We start from the raw sequence: 27,678 nt of genomic DNA on the forward strand, positions 1-27,678 counted from the left end.
CAGAGTTGATTGCGGCAGCAAATTTATTAGCAGTTGGGCAAAACCATGTGCACTGCAGGTGTGACAGATAAAACATGTGCAGAAAGAGTTAGATTTGGGTGGGTTATTTTGTTTCTGTGCAGGGTAAATACTGGCCGCTTTATTTTTACACTGCAATTTAGATTTCAGTTTGAACACATCCCACCCAAATCTAACTCTCTCTGCACATGTTATATCTGCCCTCCCCCTGCAGTGCTCCTGCTGCACCAAACAAAAAACTTAATTGCCTGAGCCAGGAGGCCGGGATATAGGAGACTGACTCGTTGCATTCTGGGAGGCTGAAAGCTTTGATTGTTGGTGCCATTCCGCTGACGCTACCTTATATCCCAATGTACATCCGGTGGATACTACTGTGGACCCTGCAGGAGAAAGATGTATTTTAAAAGAAATTGCAAGACAGTGAAAAGAAAGTTAATGTTTTATTTTTATTCCAAAACAGCAAACACTGGATTCTAACCATAAGTTTCCATTATAAAATGTAAACATAATACTGATTTCACGTGTACGTTTCTGACTGAAATGCGTAAAAAGGAGTGTTATGGTAGACTGCGAGGTTCATTGGTTCCACAGGAAAACATTGGGGATGTAGAGTGGATCTTGATCCAGAGGCACCAACAGGCTAAAGCTTTAGGATGTCCCAGGATGCACTGGGGCCTCCTCTATAAACCCCACCTCCAGACACTGGAGCTCAGTTTCGAGTTGGTGCCTGCAGAGCAGGCTACTTAACAGTCAAATGCAGGAGCAGTCAAGAGAGAAGGCAGATGTTAGTCACATAGAACCACATTCTCACGACAGGAGAAGGTACCAGCGGCTAATGCCATACAAATCCATAGAATCTAGGTGCATCAGGGTGGGCATCCTGTGGAACCAATTTACCTCGCAAAGAGTGTTAACCATGGTAAGTCTACCATAACACTCCTTTTCTGCAGCAAAATATATTGGTTTCCACAGGAAAACATCAGGGAAGTCCTAAAGCAGTTCCTCAAGAGAGGGGACGCACCTTATACGAGAACCTGGCGTCCAAAGGAAGCATCCTGGGAGGCGGAAGTATCAATGGCATAGACCTAATAAATGTGCTCACTGAGGACCACGTGGTCGCCTTGCACAACTATTCTGCGGACGCACCGGGATCCGGTCCCTAGGTCGACAGGGATGCTAGGTCGATAAGGTCAAAAGGTCGACATGAGTTTTTCAATACTTAGCGATCCATGCGGACTACGATTGGGAATAGTAACGTTGCCGGAAGCTGGCGAGTGAATCGGTGCACTAATTGGGGTTCCCGGTCACTTTATGGAGAAAACACCAAAAAAAACATTAAAAACTCATTCCTGTCGACCAATAGTGGTTGACCCAACCTTGTCGACCTACTAACTATCGACCTTACATACCCCACCCGGAAGCGCAACGATGAGCCCCCCAAGAAGGTCCAACAGAGTAGAACGGGCTTTAAAAGCAGCAGGAGCTGGGAGATCAGCCGGCGTATAAGCTTGTGCAATCACCATTCTAATCCATCTGTCCAAGGTTTGCTTATTCGCAGGCAAGCCAACAAAGCCATTTGCAGGTCAGCCAACAAGACAAATAGGGTATCTGACCTCCTAATAGAGGCAGTCCTCTCCACATATATACAGAGAGCCCTTACCACATCCAAAGACCGGAGGACAAATCTGAAGAGATAAAGGCCGGAAACCACAATCTCTTGGTTAAGGTGAAAAGAGGACACCACCTTGGGTAAATAATCCGGTTGCGTTCTTAAAACTGCCCAGCCACGGTGAAATATCAGAAAGGGTGGACGACAGGACAAAGCGCCTAGATCTGACTCTCTTCTTGCAGAGGCAATAGCCAGCAAGAACAAGACCTTGGCCGTAAGCCATTTCAGGTCCACTGACTCAAGAGGTTCCTGAGTGAAAGGATTGTCAGGTGTAGACTCAATTTTCTTCTAAAACCATACCAAAAAGGCAGATATATGAACCTTGAGGGTGACCAAAGGCCTAGGCCAAGGCCTTGTTGCATAAAAGCCAGGATTGTGGACAGTCTGAATCGATATGCATCATAAATCTTATCAGCACACCAGGTGAAGTAAGAATTCAGGACCTTGTATTAAATCCGGGCAGATGCCGGCTTGCGGGCTTTCAACATAGTCTAGATAACCGCCTCGGAAAATCCTTTGGCCCACGAGCCACGCTGTCAAAGCTAGTCTGGCCAAGTCTGGGTAAAGACAAGGGCCCTGTACGATAAGGTCGGGGCGCTGAGTAAGTAGATGGGCTCTCTCTGTTGATAGGCCTGCAGGTCTGAGAACCATTGCCTTCGAGGCCACGCTGGAGCGACTAGAAGTAGTAGTCCTCCTTCTTGTTTGAACTTCCGTAGTACCCTGGACAGGAGTGACACTGGAGGGAACACGTAGGGCAGCCGAAAGTTCTATGGAACTGCCAGTGCATCCAACGCTGCTTGAGGATCCCTGGTCCTTGATCTGAAGATTGGTACCTTGTGATTGTGTCGAGACGCCATGAGGTCTACGTCCGGTAGGCCCCTTCTGTCCACAGAGTTGAAAGACTTCCGGATGAAGACTCCACTCTCCGGCATGCACGTCCTGGCAACTGAGGAAGTCCGCTTCCCAATTTAGGACACCCGGAATGAACACTGCAGATATGGCTGGCAGATGGCGTTCTGCCCAACAAAAGATTTTTGACACTTCCATCATTGCCATGCGGCTTTGAGTGCCACCTTGATGGTTTATGTATGCCACCGTGGTGGCGTTGGCTCACCGTTCTTGAACAGGCCTGTTCTGTACCACAGCCAGGGCGAGAGATAATGCATTGATCACCACCTTCAACTCCAGAATGTTTATTGGGAGAAGTGATTTCTCCTTGGTCTAGCGACCCTGAAACGAGTGTTGCGCCAACACGACACCCCATCCCTCAGACTGGCGTCCATTGTCAGCAGGACCCAGTCGGGGATCCAGAAGGGACGGCCCTTGGTTAATCGCTGGTCCTGTAGCCACCAGGTCAGCGACAGATGAACCTTCGGAGTTAAAGTGATCATCTGAGATCTGATCCGCTGAGGTTGGCTGTCCCATTTGGAAAGGATTAACCTCTGTAGTGGGTGGAAATGAAATTGAGCGTACTCTACCATGTCGAATGTCGACACCATCAGGCCAAGTACTTGCATCTGGGGTGACAAAGGAAGCATCTTATCCTGTCCTGAAGCTTCAGAACCTTTTCTGGAGACAGAAACAGCTGTTAACTGTATGTGTCCAGAAGTGCCCCCCGGTGCACCATGCTCTGAGCAGGGACCAGCGAGGACTTCTTCCAATTGATAAGCCATCCGTGGGCTTGCAGGAAGGTTACCGTTAGTTACAGATGACTGAGGAGGACATCATGGGAATTTGCCAGAATCAGCAGGTCGTCCAGATACGGCAGGATTCTGATCCCCTGGCGACAGAGATGGGCCGTCATCACAGCCATGACCTTGGTGAAGATCCAAGGAGCCGTGGCCAGTCCAAGTGGTAGAGCCTGGAATTGATAATGTAGGTTGTCAATAGCAAACTGCAGAAACTGCTTGTGAGACATGGCAATAGGTATATGTAGGTATGCATCCTGTATATCCAAGGATACCATATAGTCTCTGGGTTCCATAGCCAGAACAATTGAGCACAGTGTTTCCATATGAAACCTGGACACTTTCACAAATTTGTTTCTGAGATTTGAGGTTGAGAATAGACCTGAATGACCCAATTGATTTTGGGACTAGAAACAGGGTTGAGTAATAACCTCTTCCTCTCTGGGACCGAGGTACCTGCACAACCACTCCTGAACTCAGGAGAGAACTGACACCTGTTTGCAAAGCTTGCACCTTTAATGGATCCGAAGATAGATCCATGGTGCAAAACTGGCGAATGGAACGTCTCTTGAAAGGAGACAGTGTACCCGTGAGAGACAACTTCCAGCACCCATCCATCTGAATTGGTCTTTAACCAGACCTGGGCGAACTGAAGAAGTTGGCCTCCCACCCTGGGGTCCCCCAGGGGGAGGCCCGCCCCATTATTCAGTAGGCTTGTCTTGTTTAGAAGCAGGCTGATGGGCTGTCCAGGATTGTTTCGCCTTGGGCTTAGTGGTTTTGGGAGCACGAGATTGTCTCGGGTATGCCTGACCTTTCCCTTGAGGCCAAAAGGAACGAAAAGTGGTACCTTTTGCCTTCTGTGCAGAAGGATTAGTATTTGGGAAAAAGGCAGTCTTAGCAGCTGCTAACTCAGACACAATTTTATTCAGGTCTTCCCCAAACAAAATGTCCCCAGTAAAGGGGAGTACCTCCAAGGTCTTTTTGGAGTCTAGGTCCACTTTCCATGACCTCAACCACAGAATACGTTGAGCCAGGATAGATGTAGTCGAAACCTTGGCCGCCAACTCACCCGCCTCAGAGGACGCCTCCTGAATGTAATACGCGGCGGTGGTAATGTGAAACAGGTATTGTCTGGCTGTGTCAGATATATCCTCGGGCAGCTCTTCCTCTAATGCCTGAACCCATGCTTCAATACCTTTAGCAGCCCAGGAGGCAGCAATAGTGGGTCTATGTACAGCACCTGTAAGTGAGTAAATAGATTTCCAGCATCCCTTCACACGCTCATCTGTCGGTTCCTTCAGTGAGGTGACAGTGGTGACAGGCAGAGTGGACGACACCACAAGGCGGGCGACCGGCGGTGAATTTTCCCACTTGCTACATAACTCTGCAGGGAGAGGATAGCGAGCCAAAGCCCCTTTAGGCAGAGGGAGTTTCTTCCCTGGAATAGACCAGGGTTCCCGTCTGATGTCCACTAAATGATCAGAATGGGGTAACAGAGTTTTAACCACCTTCTGCCGTTTAAACATATCAGTTTTCTTTGCCACTCATTATTAGAGATTTGTCGGATTTGTTTAATAGCAACCACTAAGGCAGGGACATCAATCTGCAAGGTGAAATCATCATCAGTAACACAGGATTCAGTGTCTGACAGGACCACATGCTCCCCCTCCTCTTCAGATGAAACATCAGAGCGGTATGTAGACTGCAAGGAGGAAGTAGCCCGCTGAGATGTCCCAGAGGCACGGGAGTGACCTGACTTTCTGTCTAACCAACGACTGATTTCATTATTGCAACTGGTTAGATACATTTTCCACCCAAGGTGGATAACCATAGGGACAATATGTGGCTGTAGTGGCACAGGTAGTCCCATAGGGGGCGTAAGGCATTCTACCAGAGTACATAGTAGGTTAGTGAACACAGCCCAGGGTGGCTCCTGAGTAGACCCAGAAGCTGCAAACTGACTAGGAGGTGTATGACACATAGTACACAGACCATCATACAAAACTTCCCCTTCTGGTAAATCCTTGGAGCATGCTCTGCATGATGCAGGAGCTTCCACTGATTTACTGCCCTTTCTGTTAGGCATGATAAAATGCAACAACAGAGCAACTTAGTACGATAGAGTTAGACAAAATACAATAGCTGTGAATAAATCCGGTATTATGAGACTGAGTACACAGTATAATATGCGTATTGGATAAATACTGTGATGCACCATATTAGTGGACCCAGACGCACCTAGCCTCTATTTACAGAATATAGTGACAGTTAATTATTAAACAAGAAGGCTGCACTGGACTAGAATGTGTGTGTGTGTATATATATATATATATATATATATATATACACTGCTCAAAAAAATAAAGGGAACACTAAAATAACACATCCTAGATCTGAATGAAGGAAATACTCTTATTAAATACTATTTTCTTTACATAGTTGAATGTGCTGACAACAAAATCACACAAAAATTATCAATGGAAATCAAATTTATTAACCCATGGAGGTCACACTCAAAATTAAAGTGGAAAAACACACTACAGGCTGACCCAACTTTGATGTAATGTCCTTAAAACAAGTCAAAATGAGGCTCAGTAGTGTGTGTGGCCTCCACGTGCCTGTATGACCTCCCTACAATGCCTGGGCATGCTCCTGATGAGGTGGCGGATGGTCGCCTAAGGGAACTCCACCCAGACCTGGACTAAAGCATCTGCCAACTCCTGGACAGTCTGTAGTGCAACGTGGCATTGGTGGATGGAGCGAGACATGATGTCCCAGATGTGCTCAATTGGATTCAGGTCTGGGGAACGGGTGGGCCAGTCCATAGCATCAATGCCTTTGTCTTGCAGGAACTGCTGACACACTCCAGCCACATGAGGTCTAGCATTGTCTTGCATTGGGAGGAACCCAGGGCCAACCGCACCAGCATATGGTCTCACAAGGGGTCTGAGAATCTCATCTCGGTACCTAATGGCAGTCAGGCTACCTCTGGCGAGCACATGGAGGGCTGTGTGGCCCCCCAAAGAAATGCCACCCCACACCATTACTGACCCACTGCCAAACCGGTCATGCTGGAGGATGTTGCTGGCAGCAGAACATTCTCATTGGAATCTCCAGACTCTTTCACGTCTGTCACATGTGCTCACTGAGAACCTGCTTTCATCTGTGAAGAGCACAGGGCGCCAGTGGCGAATTTGCCAATCGTGGTGTTCTCTGGCAAATGCCAAACGTCCTGCACGGTGTTGGGCTGCAAGCACAACCCCCACCTGTGGACGTCGGGCCCTCATACCACCCTCATGGAGTCTGTTTATGATCGTTTGAGTAGACACATGCACATTTGTGGCTTGCTGGAGGTCATTTTGCAGGGGTCTGGCAGTGCTCCTCCTGTTCCTCCTTGCACAAAGGCGGAGGTAGCTGTCCTGCTGCTGGGTTGTTGCCCTCCTACGGCCTCCTCCACGTCTCCTGATGTACTGGCCTGTCTCCTGGTAGCGCCTCCATGCTCTGGACACTACGCTGACAGACACAGCAAACCTTCTTGCCACAGCTCGCATTGATGTGCCATCCTGGATGAGCTGCACTACCTGAGCCACTTGTGTGGGTTGCAGACTCCGTCTAATGCTACCACTAGAGTGAAAGCACCGCCAGCTTTCAAAAGTGACCAAAACATCAGCCAGAAAGCATAGGCGCTGAGAAGTGGTCTGTTATTCCATTTGCACAACAGCATGTGAAATTGATTGTCAATCAGTGGTGTTTCCTAAGTGGACAGTTTGATTTCACAGAAGTGTGATTGACTTGGAGGTACATTGTGTTAAGTGTTCCCTTTATTTTTTTTGGGCAGTGTATATGTGTGTATGTATGTGTATATATATATATATATATATATATATATAAAAACTCAGTGCAGTCCTACACCGGAGGTGTATAGTAGAGTAATCGTACAATATAATCTGTAACAGGTACACTTTTTCATAACCAACGTTGTCTGTATAAAGACATGTAGCCCTGCAGTCCCTGGAGACCAGCCGCAGCTATGCTCAGAAGATGGCGCCCAGCATCTCAATCAGGGAGTGAGGGAGAGTGTGAGTCAGCACCAGGGCAGGAAAATCTGCTCAGAAATGGCGCCCTGGGTCGGGGGAGGGTCTACAGGTCAAGCACCAAATCCCCTATGCTGGACTTCCAACCCGGGTACTGTGAGCCTTTTTAAATGTGTTAGTACACCCGACCTATACTCAGACGTGGTCTATTAGGGTCCCTGCTCGGTGTTACCGTGTCCACGCCAGCACTGCGACCCATCTCCCTAGGTCGCGGATGGAATGCGATTTAATGGTGGGTCCCGCCTGGGGAACCCTCTTACTTCCTCCCCGTAGCAGCCACGCGAACCAGCAGCGCATCTGTGACTGTGTGCCTAAGCCGGAGCATCTCCATCGCAAGTATCCGGGAACCGAGCCACGGGAGTATGTGACGCCGCTTCAGAGGTGATGGAGCTGCAGCACTAAAGTGTCACCCTGACATACAGCCTGACAGCCCAGAGAAGAAATCTTCTTAGAAGCTTTTTCAGGGCTGGCCAGTGCAGCCCCCGTTAGGTGATCTGCTGCTGCAGGCACCAACTCGAAACTGAGCTCCAGTGCCTGGAGGCGGGGTTTATAGAGGCCCCAATGCATCCTGGGGCAGACTAAAGCTTTAGCCTGTTGGAGTCTCTTGATCAAGATCCACTCTACACCCTGATGTTTTCCTGTGGAAACCAATGTATCCTGCTGCAGAAATGTAGACGCTTATATAAAACTACAGTATGGTCTGTTATTACTGTGGAGAGAAGTGCCGATATCTACTGGAATAAAGGAATACTGTAAGTTTCACCTGAGTGATCTTTGCCAGTCTTATATTAATGATACACATTCCAGTTATCTGCGGATGGGTAATAGTGTCACTGTGTGATTTTGAGTGTCGCTACAACCCTGTTGTATATCAGCTCATACTATTTGCCTGCAAAACACTTGCCACAGAGCATGGAAATCGTTTCTCACCTGTGCTAGTTCTCTCATGTTCATTAAGATGTGATTTCTGTGTAAAACATTTCCCACACTTACAGAATGGAAATGGTTTCTCACCAGTGTGAGTTCTCTCATGCTCAATAAGATGTGATTTGCATATAAAGCATTTCCCACACTCGGGTCATGGAAATGGACTTTCACCTGTGTGATTTCTTTGATGTATAACAAGTTGTGATTTCTGTGTAAAACGTTTCTCACATTCAGAGCAAGGAAATGGTTTCTCACCTGTGTGACTTCTCAGATGTATAACATGATGAGATTTATACATAAAAAATTTCCCACACTCAGAGCATGCATATGGTTTCTCACCTGTGTGACTACTCTGATGTGTAATAAGGTTTGATTTGAGTGCAAAACATTTCCCACACTCAGAGCATGGAAATGGTTTCTCACCTGTGTGACTTCTCTGATGTCTAACAAGTTGTGATTTATAAAGAAACCATTTCTCACAATCAGAGCATGGCAATGGTTTCTCACCTGTGTGAATTCTCAGATGTTTACCATGATCTGATTTATACATAAAACATTTCCCACACTCAGAGCATGAATATGGTTTCTCACCTGTGTGACTTCTCTGATGTTTAACAAGGTTTGTTTTGAGTGCAAAACATTTCCCACACTCAGAACATGGAAATGGTTTCTCACCTGTGTGACTTATCTGATGTCTAACGAGATCTGAATTCTCTGCAAAACATTTCCCACACTCAGAGCATGTAAATGGTTTCTCACCTGTGTGGCTCCTCAGATGTTTAACATGATCTAATTTATACATAAAACATTTCCCACACTCAGAACATGAAAATGGTTTCTCACCTGTGTGACTTCTCTGATGTGTAACTAGATGTGATTTCAGTGTAAAACGTTTCCCACACTCGGAGCATGCATATGGTTTCTCACCTGTGTGACTTCTCCGATGTTTAACAAGGTTTGATTTGAGTGCAAAACATTTCCCACACTCAGAACATGGAAATGGTTTCTCACCTGTGTGAGTTCTCTGATGTCTAACGAGATCTGATTTCGCTACAAAACATTTCCCACACTCAGAACATGGAAATGGTTTATCACCTGTGTGACTTCTCTGATGTTTAACAAGCTGTGATTTGAGTGCAAAACATTTCACACACTCAGAACAAGCAAATATTTTATCACGTGTATGAGCTGGACAATGTGTAACAAAATCCGAGGTATGAGAAGGACTATCATCGCGATTAGAGGGATCAGATGATATATCAGCAGTGGGAGGTACTGGATGTATATTTAGAGTAATGGGGATGTCTCCTGGAGAATCCTGTGTGATGTTATCTTCTATTATACTTTCTGCAGACAAGAGATCTCCCTCCAAGGAATTCCTGGTTGTGCCTCCATCTGCTGGAAAATAGGATTTTAATTACCTACTGGTAAATCCTTTTCTCGTAGTCCGCAGAGGATGCTGGGGTTCCATTTAGTACCATGGGGTATAGACGGGTCCCTTGGGAGCCATGGGCACTTTAAGAGTTTAATAGTGTGGGCTGGTTCCTCCCTCTATGCCCCTGCTACCAGACTCAGTCTAGAAACTGTGCCCGAGGAGACGGACATACTTCGAGAGAAGGAAATACAGATAGTGGTGAGATTCACACCAGCTCACACATAACAAAAGGAAAGCCATGCTAACCAACTTGATACGATTCAGCAACTGCTGAACCCCAGTACTTAACCAAGTAACAATGCAGTACTTAACTAAGTAACAATGCAGGAAACCGAAGCGCTGGGCGGGCACCCAGCATCCTCTACAGACTACGAGAAAAAGATTTACTGGTAGGTAATTAAAATCCTATTTTCTCTTACATCCTAGAGGATGCTGGGGTTCCATTTAGTACCATTGGTATGAAACAAAGCTCCCAGTACGTGAGGGAGAGCGTGGAGGCTCCTGCAGAGCAGATTGACCAAAGTTTAGGTCCTCAGATGCCAAACTATCGAACGTGTAGAACTTAGCAAACATGTTCGATCCTGACCAAGTAGCTGTCCGGCAAAGCCGAGACACCCCGGGCAGATGCCCAGGAAGAACTCACTTTACAGGTAGAGTGGGCCTTAACAGAATTTGGACATGGCAGTCCTGCCGCAGAATATGCATACTGGATAGTGAACCTGATCCAGCGAGAAATTGCCTGCTCAGAAGCAGGACCCCCAACCTTGTTGGGAGCATAAAGGACAAACAGAGCGCCTGACTTCCCATGATGAGAAGTTCTCTTCGCATAAATCTTCAAAGCCCACACAACATCCAAGGACTTTGATGTAATTGAGGAGTCAGTAGCCTCTGGCACCACAATAGGTTGGTTCATATTAAAAGCTGACACAACCTTTGGAAGAAATTGCTGACGGGTTCTGAGCTCAGCCCTATCTTCATGGAAAATCAAGTAGGGGCTCTTGTAGGACAATGCCCCCAATTCTGACACACGCCTAGCAGATGCCAATGCCAACAGTATGACAGCCTTTCAAGTTAGAAACTTGTACTCAACCACCAGTAGCGGTACGAACCAATCCGATTGCAGGAACTGCAACACCACATAAAGATCCCACGGTGCCGTAGGAGGCACAAAAGGTGGTTGGATGTGTAGAACCACTTTCAAGAAAGTCTGAACCTCAGGGAGAGCAGCCAATTGTTTCTGGAAGAAACGGACAAGGACAAAATCTGGACTTTTATGGAGCCCAAGCGTAGGCCCACATCCATAACTGCATGCAGAAAGAGGAGAAACCGTCCCAGTTAAAACTCCACCGTAGGAAACTTCTTGGATTCACACCAAGACACATACTTTTCCCAAAACCAATGGTAATATTTAGACGTTACTCCCTTCCTAGCCTAAATCAGGGTAGGAATGACCTTTTCCGGAATGCCCTTCCGAGCTAAAAAAACAGGCATTCAACCTGCATGCCATCAATCGTAGCCGCAGTAAGTCTTGATAAGCGAACGGCCTCTGTTGCAGAAGGTCCTCACAAAGAGGAAGAGGCCTTGTATCCTCCAGCAGTAATTCCAGAAGATCCGCGTACCAAGCCCTTCTTGGCCAGTCCGGAGAAATGAGGATCGCCTGAACTCTTGTTCTTTTTATGAGTTTGAGAATCCTTGGGATGAGTGGAAGTGGAGGGAACACATACACTGACTGGACCACCTGGAATAGTACCTCCGAAGCCTCTTATTGAGGCGAGAGGCCATCATGTCTATATGAGGTACTTGTTACCTCCTCGAACACCTCCAAGTGGAGGCCCCATTCTCCTGGATGGAGATCGCGTCGGCTGAGGAAGTCCGCTTCCCAGTTGTCCACTCCCAGAATGAAGAATGCTAACAGCGCCACCGCGTGCTTTTCTGCCCAGAGGGGATTCCTGATACCTCTGACATTGCGGCTCTGCTCTTTTTTCCGTCCTGTTAGTTTATGTAGGACACCGTCGTTACCTTGTCCGACTGAACCTGAATGGCCTGATCTTGTAGAAGATGTGCCATTTGTAGAAGGATGTTGTACCCGGCCCTTAGTTCCAGAATGTTTATTGGAAGGATGGTTTCCAGACTTGACCACTTTCCTTAGAAGTTTTCCCCTTGGGTGACTGCTCCCCAACCTCTGAGACTTGCATCCGTGGTTAGAAGGATCCAATTCTGAATCCCGAACCTTCGGCCCTCGAGAAGGTGAGAAGTTTGCAGCCACCAGAGGAGTGAAATTCTGGCTTTCGGCAACAGGCCTATCCGCTGGTGCATGTGAAGGTGAGATCCCGACCATTTGTCTAGAAGATCCAGTTGGAAGGACCGTACATGAAATCTTCCATACTGTAGAGCCTCGTACGAGGCAACCATCTTCCCCAGAAGGCGAATGCACTGATGAACCGATACCCGGGCAGGCTTCAGTACACCTCGGACCATTGACTGGATCACCAACGCTTTCTCCACCGGTAGAAACAGTCTCTGTACTTCCGCGTCGAGGATCATCCCCAGGAAGGACAGTCTCCTTGTTGGTTCCAAATGTGACTTTGGAAGGTTCAGGATCCACCCGTGATCCTGGAGTAGTCGAGTTGAGAGCAATGCTCTGTAACAGCTTCTCCCTGGAAGATGCCTTTAACAGCAGATCGTCCAGATATGGAATAATGTTCACTCCCTGCTTGCGGAGGAGTAGCATCATCTCTGCCATGACCTTGGTGAACACCCTTGGTGCTGTGGAGGGGCCAAATGGCAGCGCCTGGAACCGATAGTGACAGTCCAGCAACGCAAATTTCAGATAAGCCTGGTGAGGCGGCCAGATCGGAACATGAAGGTACGCATCCTTGATATCTAGGGATACCAGGAATCCCTCCTCCTCCAGACCCGAGATCACCGCTCTCGGAAACTCCATCATGAATTTGAATCCCACAAGTAGGGGTTTAATGATTTTAGGTGTAAAATCGGCCATACCGAACCGTCCGGTTTCGGGACCACAAACAGGTGTGAGTAAAAACCCTTGTGTTGTAGGTGAGGTGGAACCGGAACAATGACATTTGTTCGAACACATTTTTGAATGGCTTCCTGTAGGACAGCACTTTCTATCAGCGAAGCTGGTAAGCCTGATTTGAAGAATCTGTGAGGTGGGAGTTCGTGAAACTCCAGTCTGTACCCCTGTGTAACGATGTCTCGTACCCAGGGGTCCAGGCATGATGATGCCCAGACGTGACTGAAATCCCTTAGTCTTGCTCCCACCTGCCCTATCCCCAGGCTGGGAGGTCCACCGTAATGTTGAATATTTTGAGAAAGCAGAACCTGGCTTCTGCTCCTGGGAACCTGTTGGTACAGGTTTTCTCGATTTTTCCCCAACCACCTCTAAAGAAGGTGGAAGGAGGTTTGGACTTTTCAACTTTTGCGGACCGAAAGGACTGCATTGTAGATGTAGGATAAGATTTCCTAGTCAGTGGCGCTGCTGAGGCAAGAAAAGTTGACTTACCCGCAGTTGCCGTGGAGATTCACACGTCTAATGCGTCCCCAAACAAAGCCTGACCTGTAAAAGGTAGGTTCTCCACACTTTTTTGGATTCTGCATCCGCAGATCATTGGCGCAGCCAGAGTCCTCTGCGTGCCGAGACAGCCATGGAAGAAGCCCTTGCGTTAAGGTGGCCAAGGTCCTTCATGGTCTCCACCATGAAGCCTGCAGAATCCTGTATGTGACGTAAAAACAAGTCAATGTCACTCTAATCCATAGTATCCAACTCCTCTAGTAATGTGCCTGACCACTTTACTATGGCTTTAGAAATCCATGCACAAGCAATAGTGGGCTATAAAGCCACGCTTGTAGCTGTGTATAGTGATTTGAGTGCAGTCTCAATCTTGCGGTCAGCCGGATCTTTCAAAGCGGTAGAACCAAGGAAAGGTAAAACCACCTTTTTAGACAACCTAGATATAGGCGGGTTTTCCCACTTTTTCCTGTCCTCTTCAGGGAAAGGGAAAGCAATGAGAACCCTTTTTGGGATCTGGAATCTTTCTTTTATTTCTTCTGGGTTTCCCAGGATTTTTCAAACAAGGCGTTTAATTCCTTAGAAGCGGGAAAGGCAAGGGAGGATTTCTTATTGTCTGTAAACTAAGTCTCCTCTACTTGCTCAGGTACTTTTTCAGTAATGTGCAAAATGTCCCTAATGGCCTCAATCATAAATTGCACCCCCTTAGCAAAGGATGCATCTCCCCTCTGCATATCCCCATCACCGCCCCCTGTATCAGAGACGGTATCCGTGTCGGCTTGCATTATCTGTGCAAGAGCACGCTTTTTTGGGTATGTAATAGGGGCCTTAGATGAGGTAGTGGGAGCTGAAAACTTCAAAACCTGGGTTACATTCTCAGTATGGGACACCCTAGAAGACATCTGGGATATCATCTCCCTTATAAAATCCACCCAAGGGGGATCGGCTTGAGAGGGCTGAGAAGGTACATGGCATTCCTGAGTACATAGAATAGACTCTTCAGGAGAAGATACACACTCTGCAGCACATGATAGAGTCTCTAGACATGGTAATGTGCGATATACAGACTTACACACACACACACACACACACAGGAAAATGTCAGGCACAGTTTCGACAAGAGTACCTTCAGAGAGTCACAGAGTATAAGTAGCCAGCCATACAGCGCCCCCATAGGCAGGTAATATACTAAACTGCCGGCGCTGACTGAGTAACCTTAATAGGATAAACAGTGCTAATAATCATCCTCCCCCCACCCCGTCTATAACACCCTGGTACCGCAGAGGATAGCTGAGTTATGTGGAATGCAGCGCTCCCTGGTAGCATCTGTCTGATGATCTGCAGGGATGAAATGGCGCTGGTGAGTGCTGGATCCGCTCTGAGGAGAAGTCCCGCCCCCTGTAATGGCGTGTCTTCCCGCACTATTGTATTATACTGGCCTGAGGTAATTTTTCAGCTAACAGTGGGATTAGCCCTGTTCGCTATATGTGACCAGTGTAGGGTATTTACGATGGCCCAGGATGCCCCTCACAGCGCTGCACACAGTATGCGTCTGTCCTCCAGAGCGCAGCCTGTCAGAGCTGCGCTCCTACCCTTGTGCCGCAATTTCCGCCGGCGACCCGCTTACCGGGCCACTGGCGTCATACACACCATTCTTCTATCTTCTGTTAGGCGCCGGGGTCCGCTCGTCGGTGCGGCCCGGCGCCTAGCAACCAGGGACGCCGTACGCGAACATCCGCCGGCTCCCTGGCAACGCTGGACGCCGGGCGCGCTGAGCCGCACGGACCCTAGCAACGGGGACGCCACTGGCGGACCGTGTTCCCCGTTGCTAGGCTTTAAGGGTTAATGTTTTCTCCTGCTCTCTGGCCGGGCAGCAAGGCAGCTGCACGGCATTTATTCTAATCAGCCTTTTGGCAGCTGATTGGAGGACTCCTTGTTAAATACACTCCCAGGGCTTCTCACAGACGCCGGTAATAGCTTCCTGCATGCTGTCTTTGTTTGCTGAGAGTCTGTTCCAGTCTTGCTGTATCCGGTCATTCCAGTATTGGAAGCTCTGAACTCGGAAGTTTGTCATCTAATTCCTGGAGTCCTGACTAATCACCTTATAACATCCAGTGGTGTTCGTGAGTCACGGCCTTGCCGTGTGTTGCGGCTTGTCCGCTTTATTATTTACTATTTATGTTTTGGTGCATTTTGCGGAGGGTTCCGCTTCCACAGGTCCACTCTGGTATCCGGCGGTGCCGGGTAGGAGTATTGGACAAGTGGATTTTGGTTGTCCTTTTCCCTGGCGGGTTTCCGCACATACTTTAGGTTTTGTCAGTTAGCTTGTAGCCCCTGGCCTGGTTGTTTAGTCAGAGGGCCCCTTGTTATCACCCTGTCTCGGATTTCCCTTTGTCTCCCATTAAGACCTGAGGGGGCATCGGAGTTGGGCAGACTTAATCCGCCCTTCAAACGCGGCTGCCATGGGCTCAAGCAACCATAGTCTCGCAGGGGATTTCTGACAGCACGGGCGAGACAACGGAGTTAGGGCGCCAGGGGCTATTTTCTATTCCCGCTCCCATAACCAGCATTCCCTTCCAGTACTCTGACCATTGCCATGAGATTTCCTCCGGTCAGGAGTACTGGAATCATAACATCTTCTGGCTCTGTTAGGGGGTGGCGGCCGTGCTGCGGGAGTGAGCGGTCGCCTCGTGGGCTTGTGATCAGCACCCTCAGGAGCTCAGTGTCCTGTCAGCGGAGATAGAGAACCATTAACTTCTAGAGTTGGTTCCTACTCCCTCCCCTAAGTCCCACGAAGCAGGGAGGCTGTTGCCAGCAGCGTCCCTGTACCTAACAATCGTAGAAAAACAATAAAACCAGAGAAACTCCTAGGAGTTTCCCAAGCTGTGACCTGCTCCACCGGGCACATTTTCTAAACTGAGTCTGGTAGGAGGGGCATAGAAGTAGGAGCCAGCACACACTATTAAACTCTTGGAGTGCCCATGGCACCCAAGGGACCCATCCATAGCCCATGGTACTAAATGGACACCAGCATCCTCTAGGACGTAAGAGAAATAATATAACTACTACTACGCACAGTGCACATGTATTACTTTGCTGTACAGAGAATATCTAGAAATTTACATCAGTACCAGCCCCAGGAGAGCTAACAATCTATATTCCCTTCCCACATGAACACACATTACACACTAGGGTCATTTGTGTCAATAGCAAATTAACCTACCAGTATGAGTTATGTGGAGTTGTGGGAAACACATAGAAACTCCACATATATAGATAGTTGGTTGAGAACTGAACTCATGACTAGTGCTGTGAGACTACATCACCGCGTCACTATTATGAATAAGGTTTAGTTGTTACATTTCAGCTTATGACCTATGACCACATTATTAAAATGATAAATGTGCCAACAACAAATAAAACTCTCGGAGAACAGATAAAATATACGTTATGGTAAGAACTTACCGTTGATAACGGTATTTCTCCTATGTCCACAGGTTTCCACAGGATAACATTGGGATATGATGGAGCGACAGCGGATTGGCACCAAACGATCACAAGCTTTCTGGCCTCCCAGGATGCAACGGGCTCGTCCATATATTCCCACCCACCGACTCAGTCAAATCAGTTGTAATCCAAAGCATTTAGGCAGGAGCATTATGTAGAACCCTATTCAGATGAGAAGAACACACATCAACACCCTTCCATGCAAGACGGAAGAGGTTAGCGAGTATAAAGATCCTCAAATCATGTGCGTCAGGGTGGGATCCCTGTGGAAACCTGTGCACATAGGAGAAATACCGTTATCAACGGTAAGTTCTTACCATAACGTACATTTCTCCGGCAGGGTCCACAGGTTATCCACAGGACTTCCCAAAGCAATTTTTAGTGGTGGGGACGCTCCTGATTAGACAGGAGAACCTTTCATCCGAATTCAGCGTCATGAGAGGCAAAGGTATCCAAGGCAAAATGCCTAATGAATGTGTTAATGGAAGACCATGTGGCTGCCTTACATATCTGTTCTGCTGAAACACCATGTTGTGCTGCCCATGAAGGACCTACCTTACGAGTAGAGTGAGCAGAGACATTAGCTGGAACAGGGAGATCAGCTTGAGAATGTGCTTCTGAAATCGTCATTCAAAGCCTTCTTGCTAGCGTCTGTTTAGTAGCAGGCCATCCTTTCTTGTGAAATCCGTAGAGAATGAAGACAGAATCTGTCTTTCTGGTGGCACTGGTACGATCTACGTAGATTCTTAATGCACGGACTACGTCCAGCGACACTTCTCCCACAGAAAGTCCCGATACCTGAAAATCCGGGACTACAATTTCTTTGTTAAGGTGAAACTCCTAAACCACCTTCGGAAGATAACCAGACTTAGTTCCGAGAACTGCTTTATCTGGATAAAAAATCAGAAAAGGAGACTTACATGACAGTGCTCCTAAATCTGATACTCTTCTAGCTGATGTCATAGTCAGTAGAAAGAGTACTTTAGCTGTCAACCATTTAAGATCCACTTTATTAAGTGGTTCAAACGGAGCACCTTGAAGAGCTTTGAGGACCAGACTTAAATCCCAAGGTACTGCAGGAGGAACAAAGGGTGGTTGAATGCGCAGCGTTCCCTGGAAAAAAGTACGTACATCCTGTAAAGTGGCAATTTTCTTTTGAAACCATACAGTCAATGCTGAAACTTGAACTCTCAAGGAAGCCACCTTCAAACCCTTATCCATTCCTGCCTGAAGGAAATCTAAGATTCTGGATACTCTGAAAGATCTTGGATCCATACTTCTTTCACAGCACCAATGAATATAGGCTTGCTATATTCAGTGATAAATGCGAGCTGAGGAGGGTTTCCTTACTCTGAGCATAGTTTGAATTACCTGTTGTGAGAAACCTCTTGATTTCAGGATAGAGGTTTCAACAGCCACGCCGTCAAAGACAGCCGATCCAGATGCCTGTGATAACAAGGACCCTGCATTAGTAGATCTGGACATTGAGGGAGCAGAATTGGAGCATCCATCGACATTCTCTGCAGATCTATGTACCAATGCCTTCTGGGCCAAGCCGGAGCTATTAGAATCCACCCTGGGTAACAGGGTGATCGGAGGAAACAGATATTCCAGATGAAAGTCCCTTTTCACTGACCGTGCATCCACAAGGATCTCTCCGGGGGTCCTTTGTTCTTGACCCGTATGCCGGAACGCCATGAGATCTACCTCTGGCAACCCCCACTTGTCTACTAGAGTCTGAAATACTTCCGGGTGTAGAGCCCATTCGGTTGCACGAATGGTGTGTCGACTGAGAAAGTCCGCTTCCCTGTTTAGGACTCCTGGAACGAACACTGCGGACAATGCTGGAAGATGGAGCTCTGCCCACTTTAGTATGTGATTTACCTCCTTCATTGCTTTTTTGCCGCAAGTTCCTCCCTGATGGTTGAGGTATGCTACTGTCGTTGCATTGTCCGAGCGGATCTGGACTGTTTTTCCTTGAATCAGTGCCATGTATATGGCCCGAAGTTCCAACAGGTTTATTGGCAGGCAACTTTCTTCTGTGGTCCATTGTCCCTAGAACCATAATTTTCCGGACACTGCTCCCCAGCCCTGTAGACTGGCATCCGTTGTCAGGATCTCCCAATCCGATATCCAAAAGGGTCTCCCCTTGCCTAGATGGGATGTCTGTAACCACCTGGCTAATGACCTTTTTACCTTTACTGGAAGTATCATCATCTGTTTCTTTATTGTCTGATGTACTCCATTCCATCTGGCCAGAATCAGATACTGCAGAGGTCTTGAGTGGAACTGTGCATATTCCATCATGTCGAATGTTGACACCATCAACCCCATCACTCGCGTTGCTGCGTGAATTGATATTGTTTTACTGTGCAACAATTCCTAAGTCATTAACTGCACCTTGGATATCTTTTCCAGAGGTAAAAATATTTTCTGCAGACTTGAATCCAATACAGCCCCCAAGTGAATCATCCGTTGTGACGGAATCAGAGACGACTTTGCCCAATTTATGAACCATCCGTGTTTCTGTAGACAATTTATTGTCTGTTGGAGATGGCTCAATAGCAATTCCTGGGATTGTGCCAGGATTAAAAGATCGTCAAGGTATGTAAAAATCCTTATCCCCTGCTTGTGGATATAAGCTGCCATAACCACCATGATCTTGGTAAATACTCTGGGGGCTGTGGCGTACCCAAAGGGTAAGGCCTGGAATTTAAAATGTTGCTGGAGGATAGCGAACCTGAGGTAACACTGATGGGACAATGCTATAGGCACATGCAGGTAAGCATCCTGTATATCCATAGATACCATGTAATCCCCTGGTTCCATGGCCAAAACTATGGAGTGTAACATCTCCATGTGGAACCTTGGGACCCAAATGTATTTGTTTAACATTTTGGCTTCTGGAACAAAAATAGGTTGGAGTAAAAACACTGCCCCTGTTGTGCTGCTTCTTGCAGGGCCCTGGCCTTCGCATCTATATGAGACGGGCTGGTGCAAAAAAACCTTTGAGGAGGCTGCTTCTTGAAAGGGAAAACATAACCCAGAGATACCACTTCTTCCACCCAAGCATCTGTTGTCGATTGCTGCCATATGTGTGCAAACTGAAGAAGACGGCCCCCTACCTTGGAGTCCCCAAGGTGGAGGCACACACCATCAGGCTGAGGTTTCTGTTCTGGTTTGGAAGCTGGAATTCTGGTGGCCCATTGCTTCTTTGCTTTACCAGACTTATTGTACTGGGTTTTCTTCGGTTAATTTTTACCTTTTGTTTTACCTTGCCACCGAAATGGCCGAAACTCCAAACCCTTAGGCTTAGGGTTATAACTGGCAGGAAACCTGACCTTCTTGGATTCTGCTTCTGACGCCAGAATATCTGTCAATTCCGTACCAAAAAGAATGTTCCCAACAAAAGGCAAAGCTTCCAGAACTTTCTTCATTTCTGAATCAGCTTTCCATGTACGTAGCCAAATTGCTCTGCGAGCAGCTACCGTTAAGGCTGATGCTTTAGAAGCAATCGTACCCATATCCATTGCTGCTTCTTCTAGGAATAGTGCAGCCTGTTTCATATGGGCTATATGGGATTCCTGCTTCCTAGTAGGTGCTGAGAGCCCATTTTCCAGTTCTTCAGCCCATTCAACTACCGCTTTTGCCATCCAGGCTGAGGCCATAGCCGGTCTTATGACTGCCCGTGACAGAGAAAATATGTTTTAAAAAAAAACATCCACTCTTCTATCTGTGACATCATTTAATGATGTAGATGGTAAAGGCAAAATAGAATTTCGCACTAATCGAATGACGTGCGTATCTACCTTCTCTTTTTAAACAGTCCCCAGTTGGAAAAGGGTAATAAGAATCCAATTTTTGGGGAATTCTATATTTCCTATTGTGTGTAGCCCAAGCTTCTCTGACTCTGGAAACTCAACCCTAACTGTTTTGGGACATTTAAACACAGGTGCCTTAGTTTTTATTATTGGCTCAGCTGAATCCTCTAGAGCAGTGTTTCCCAACCTCGGTCCTCAAAGGCACACTAACAGTCCTGGTTTTAGTGATATCCAGGCTTGAACACAGGTGACTTAATTAGTAGCTCAGTTATTTTGATTTAAACCATATGTGCTGAAGCCTGGATATCACTAAAACCTGCACTGTTGGTGTGCCTTGAGGACCGTGGTTGGGAATGCCTGCTCTAGAGACAGAATAGCCTTCATTGATCCAATTAACCCAGCTATATCCTCTGAGCTGAAACCTTCCAGTTGTTCTTCATATGGTGAAGTAGAGTATATGGAGCTATCCTCATCTGATGTATCATCCTGTGTAGCTTGTGAATTTGATGATATATTTACCCTTGGTTTATCAGCTTGTTGATTTGTAGAAGCTGTTGGGGCTATTCCATAAGATGGGACCTGCATGTATGGGTTAATAGTGTACCCTATTCCTGAAGTTGAAGATGTAGGGACCAACCTGTCAGCTATACTGGATAAGGTTTGTGCAAACATAGCCCAAGGTGGATCCACTTGTCGTTGAACAGGGATCTGCCGCGCAATCTACTGAAATGCAAAACAATTTGCACATAACCCATCATGTGCCAGATGTTGAGTTGATAACCCCACCTTGCAGGATAAACATATCATGAGTGTTGGTGTTACTGTTAATGTAACCTCGTCACCTTTGACGCTCTTATACATAATAAAAAATCAGCTTTTCACAGTATACTACACAATCTGTGACTGTAAACACTTTACTTGCATAAAAGTGATATCAATCTGCCCCCAACCCACGCACCAGCATTGAGGCTCAGAAGAAACCACTGACAAACATATATAAAGTCAGCAATCACACTAGCAGTCAGTCACATCTCATATATTAATTATATGAACATATTATCAACTACGAACACATTTCAAGTATGTAGGAGTACATTTACTGAATTCTGTTCTATACAGTTATTTAACATATTCAGACGCATTCTGAAGAAAACCACAGTAATGTACACAAACTCATATGCAATAGGCAATAAACTTAACTATTCATACTGACAAAAAGTAGATAGAAAATAAGAATTTACTTACCGATAATTCTATTTCTCGTAGTCCGTAGTGGATGCTGGGAACTCCGTAAGGACCATGGGGAATAGCGGCTCCGCAGGAGACTGGGCACAAAAGTAAAGCTTTAGGACTACCTGGTGTGCACTGGCTCCTCCCCCTATGACCCTCCTCCAAGCCTCAGTTAGGATACTGTGCCCAGATGAGCGTACACAATAAGGAAGGATTTATGAATCACGGGTAAGACTCATACCAGCCACACCAATCACACCGTACAACTTGTGATCTGAACCCAGTTAACAGCATGATAACAGAGGAGCCTCTGGATAGATGGCTCACAACAACAATAACCCGATTTAGTTAACAATAACTATGTACAAGTATTGCAGACAATCCGCACTTGGGATGGGCGCCCAGCATCCACTACGGACTACGAGAAATAGAATTATCGGTAAGTAAATTCTTATTTTCTCTGACGTCCTAGTGGATGCTGGGAACTCGTAAGGACCATGGGGATTATACCAAAGCTCCCAAACGGGCGGGAGAGTGCGGATGACTCTGCAGCACCGAATAAGAGAACTCCAGGTCCTCCTCAGCCAGGGTATCAAATTTGTAGAATTTAGCAAACGTGTTTGCCCCTGACCAAGTAGCTGCTCGGCAAAGTTGTAAAGCCGAGACCCCTCGGGCAGCCGCCCAAGATGAGCCCACCTTCCTTGTGGAATGGGCTTTTACAGATTTTGGCTGTGGCAGGCCTGCCACAGAATGTGCAAGCTGAATTGTATTACAAATCCAACGAGCAATAGTCTGCTTAGAAGCAGGAGCACCCAGCTTGTTGGGTGCATACAGGATAAACAGCGAGTCAGATTTTCTGACTCCAGCCGTCCTGGAAACATATATTTTCAGGGCCCTGACTACGTCCAAAAACTTGGAGTCCTCCAAGTCACTAGTAGCCGCAAGTACCACAATAGGTTGGTTCAGATGAAACGCTGAAACCACCTTAGGGAGAAAATGAGGATGAGTCCTCAATTCCGCCCTGTCTGAATGGAAGATCAGATAAGGGCTTTTACAGGATAAAGCCGCCAATTCTGACACGCGCCTGGCCGAGGCCAGGGCCAACAGCATGACCACTTTCCATGTGAGATATTTTAACTCCACAGATTCAAGTGGTTCAAACCAATGTGACTTTAGGAACCCCAAAACTACATTGAGATCCCAAGGTGCCACTGGAGGCACAAAAGGAGGCTGTATATGCAGTACCCCTTTTACAAACGTCTGAACTTCAGGAACTGAAGCTAGTTCTTTCTGGAAGAAAATTGACAGTGCCGAAATTTGAACCTTAATGGACCCCAATTTTAGGCCCATAGACACTCCTGTTTGCAGGAAATGCAGGAATCGACCTAGTTGAAATTCCTCCATCGGGGCCTTACTGGCCTCGCACCATGCAACATATTTTCGCCAAATGCGGTGATAATGCTTTGCGGTTACATCCTTCCTGGCTTTGATCAGGGTAGGGATGACTTCATCCGGAATGCCTTTTTCCTTCAGGATCCGGCGTTCAACAGCCCTGCCGTCAAACGCAGCCGCGGTAAGTCTTGGAATAGACAGGGTCCTTGCTGGAGCAGGTCCCTTCTTAGAGGTAGAGGCCCCGGTTCCTCCGTGAGCATCTCTTGAAGTTCCGGGTACCAAGTCCTTCTTGGCCAATCCGGAGCCACGAGTATAGTTCTTACTCCCCTCCGTCTTATAATTCTCAGTACTTTTGGTATGAGAGGAAGAGGAGGGAACACATACACTGACTGGTACACCCACAGTGTTACCAGAGCGTCCACAGCTATTGCCTGAGGGTCCCTTGACCTGGCGCAATACCTGTCCAATTTTTTGTTTAGGCGGGACGCCATCATGTCCACCTTTGGTTTTTCCCAACGGTTTACAATCATGTGGAAGACTTCTGGGTGAAGTCCCCACTCTCCCGGGTGGAGGTCGTGCCTGCTGAGGAAGTCTGCTTCCCAGTTGTCCACTCCCGGAATTAACACTGCTGACAATGCTATCACATGATTTTCCGCCCAGCGAAAAATCCTTGCAGCTTCTGCCATTGCCCTCCTGCTTCTTGTGCCACCCTGTCTGTTTACGTGGGCGACTGCCGTGATGTTGTCCGACTGGATCAGCACCGGCTGACCTTGAAGCAGAGGTCTTGCTTGGCTTAGGGCATTGTAAATGGCCCTTAGCTCCAAGATATTTATGTGAAGTTATGTCTCCAGGCTTGACCACAAGCCCTGGAAATTTCTTCCCTGTGTGACTGCTCCCCAGCCTCGCAGGCTGGCATCCGTGGTCACCAGGACCCAGTCCTGAATGCCGAATCTGCGGCCCTCTAGAAGATGAGCACTCTGCAACCACCACAGGAGAGACACCCTTGTCTTTGGTGACAGGGTTATCCGCTGATGCATCTGAAGATGCGATCCGGACCATTTGTCCAGCAGGTCCCACTGGAAAGTTCTTGCGTGGAATCTGCCGAATGGAATTGCTTCGTAGGAAGCCACCATTTTTCCCAGGACCCTTGTGCACTGATGCACTGACACTTGGCCTGGTTTTAGGAGGTTTCTGACTAGTTCGGATAACTCCCTGGCTTTCTCCTCCGGGAGAAACACCTTTTTCTGGACTGTGTCCAGGATCATCCCTAGGAATAGAAACATAGAAACATAGAATTTGTCGGCAGATAAGAACCACTTGGCCCATCTAGTCTGCCCCTTTTTTTTATTTATATTATTTTTTTTTATCACTAACCTTATTTGATCCTTATTTCTGTGTAAGAATATCCTTATGTCTATCCCATGCATGTTTAAATTGCTCTACTGTCTTAGCCTCTACCACCTCTGATGGGAGGCTATTCCACTTGTCCACTACCCTTTCTGTGAAATAATTTTTCCGCAAATTTCCCCTGAACCTCCCCCCCTCCAGTCTCAGTGCATGTCCTCGTGTCCTATTGCTTCTCTTCATTTGGAGAATGTTTCCCTCCTGGACTTTGTTAAAACCCTTCATATATTTGAACGTTTCTATCATGTCCCCCCTTTCTCTTCTCTGCTCCAAACTATACATATTGAGATTTCTTAGTCTTTCTGGGTATGTTTTGTGATGTAGGCCATGCACCATTTTAGTTGCCCTCCTTTGTACAGTTTCTAATGTATTAATATCCTTTTGAAGATATGGCCTCCAGAACTGAATACAGTATTCTAGATGAGGCCGTACCAATGACCTATACAGTGGCATTATTACTTCTTTCTTTCTGCTGCTGATTCCTCTCCCAATGCAGCCAAGCATCTGACTAGCCTTCCTCATTGCCTTGTTACATTGCTTACCTGCTTTTAAGTCATCTGAAATAGTGACTCCTAGATCCCTTTCCTCCTCAGTAGTTTTCAGTATAGTGCCATTAATACTGTATTTAGCTTTAGGATTTTTGAGACCCAAGTGCATGATTTTGCATTTTTGGGCATTAAACTGTAATTGCCAGACTCTTGACCATTCCTCTAGTCTACTTAGATCCTCAATCATTTGTTTTACCCCACCTGGTGTGTCTACCCTGTTGCATACCTTTGTGTCATCTGCAAAAAGGCATACTTTCCCTTTAATCCCATTTGCAATGTCACCAATAAAGATATTAAAAAGCACTGGTCCAAGTACAGATCCCTGGGGTACTCCACTGGTAACATTTCCCTCCTGTGAATGCACTCCATTTACCACAACTCTCTGTTTTCTATCCTTCAACCAAGATCTTATCCATTCAATAATCCTAATATCCAATCCCAAACTTTCAAGTTTATTTAGCAGTCTGCGATGTGGAACTGTATCAAAACCCTTACTAAAGTCAAGATAAGCTATATCCATGGCTCCACCTTTATCCATCACTTTAGTCACACAATCAAAAAAGTCAATAAGATTTGTTTGACATGATCTCCCCCCAGTGAATCCATGCTGTTTGGGATCCAGTAAATTGCCGGATTTGAGATGATCTACAACTCTTTCTTTTAAGAGTGTTTCCATCAATTTCCCTACTACTGATGTAAGACTCACTGGTCTGTAGTTGTTTGCCTCTTCCTTGCTTCCACTTTTGTGCAGTGGGACTACGTTTGCTCTTTTCCAGTCCCCTGGAATTTCTCCTGTAGCTAATGACTGGTTGAATAATTCTGTCAATGGTGCTACCAGCACCTCTTTAAGTTCTTTTAGTATCCTTGGATGTATCCCATCTGGCCCCATAGATTTGTCCACTTTCAGCTTTGAGAGTTCTGTTAGGACCTTCTCCTCTGTAAATGTACTTGTTTCATTTTCCTGAATATCCCTGCAACTTAACTGTGGCCCCTTCCCCTCTCTTTCAGTAGTAAATACAGAGCAAAAATAATCATTAAGATGATCTGCTATTAAATTGTCTCCTTCAACAAGATTCCCAGTGTCCGTCTTTAGTTTTATAATTCCGCCTTTTGTTTTTCTCTTTTCGCTTATATACCTAAAAAAAGTTTTGCCTCCTTTACCCACTGACTGGGCCATTTTCTCCTCAGCTTGTGCCTTTGCACATCTGATTACCTTCTTTGTCTCCTTCTGTCTAACAAGATATATCTTTTTGTCTTCATTATTTTGTGTCTGCTTATATTTCCTAAAAGCCATCTTTTTTGCTCTCACAATATTTGCTACTTCTTTTGCAAACCACACTGGCTTCCTTTTCCTTGTGTTTTTCCTAACAGTTTTGATACAAAGGTCTGTTGCCTTCAATATTGCACATTTGAATGTTTTCCACCTCTCCTGCACTGTTTCCAAGTTCCTCCACTCTGCCAAAGAATCGCTTACACATTTTCCCATCCCTACAAAATCAGCCTTCCTAAAATCCAACACCTTTGTTTTTGTATGGGACGAGTCAGTCTCTGTCTTAATGCTGAACCATACTGCTTGATGATCACTGGATCCGAGGTTTTCACCCACTTTTACGTCCGATAATCTGTCTCCATTTGTAAGTATTAAGTCTAATATTGCGTCTTTCCGAGTGGGCTCCCTCACCAATTGGTGGAGGGATGCTCCCTGAAGGGAATTTAAAATGTTCCTACTTCTAGTGGAACTAGCAACAGACACCTCCCAGTTTACATCAGGAAGATTAAAGTCTCCCATGATTATTACCTCTCCTTTTAATGCCATTTTAGTTATGTCCTGCAATAGGTTCTTGTCAAGTTCCTCTTCCTGACCTGGTGGCCTGTATATCACGCCAATACGAATAATCAACTTTTCCCCTGTTTCTATGGTCACCCAAAGGGCCTCAGTTTTTTCTTCAATACTTTGTATTAATGTAGAAGACGTGTCGTCGGGATCAGCTGCGATTTTGGAATATTGAGAATCCAACCGTGCTGCCGCAACACTACTTGAGATAGTGCTACCCCGACTACCAACTGTTCCCTGGATCTTGCCCTTATCAGGAGATCGTCCAAGTAAGGTATAACTAAAACTCCCTTCCTTCGAAGGTGTATCATCATTTCGGCCATTACTTTGGTAAAGACCGGGGTGCCGTGGACAAACCAAACGGCAGCGTCTGAAACTGATAGTGACAGTTCTGTAGCACAAACCTGAGGTACCCTTGGTGAGAAGGGTAAATTGGGACATGGAGATAAGCATCCTTGATGTCCAGAGACACCATATAATCCCCTTCTTCCAGGTTCGCAATCACCGCTCTGAGTGACTCCATCTTGAATTTGAACCTTTGTATGTAAATGTTCAAGGATTTCAGATTTAAAATAGGTC

The 27,678-nt window shown here is 46.5% G+C and overlaps 1 protein-coding gene across 1 annotated transcript in view; it reads right to left on the bottom strand.

The window, feature by feature from the left end:
• Positions 1 to 8,132: 8,132 nt before the first annotated feature.
• The window catches only part of LOC135054667 (zinc finger protein OZF-like), a 41,768-nt gene continuing 22,222 nt past the window's right edge, over positions 8,133 to 27,678 (bottom strand). Inside the window, exon 2 of the mRNA XM_063957911.1 lies at positions 8,133 to 9,794. Coding sequence (XP_063813981.1) covers positions 8,548 to 9,794 — 1,247 coding nt within the window. The 3' untranslated portion in view covers positions 8,133 to 8,547. The remainder of the gene's footprint in view (positions 9,795 to 27,678) is intronic.

Source organism: Pseudophryne corroboree, chromosome 3 (assembly GCF_028390025.1).
Source record: "Pseudophryne corroboree isolate aPseCor3 chromosome 3, aPseCor3.hap2, whole genome shotgun sequence".
In the NCBI taxonomy this organism is placed as follows: Eukaryota; Metazoa; Chordata; class Amphibia; order Anura; family Myobatrachidae; genus Pseudophryne; species Pseudophryne corroboree.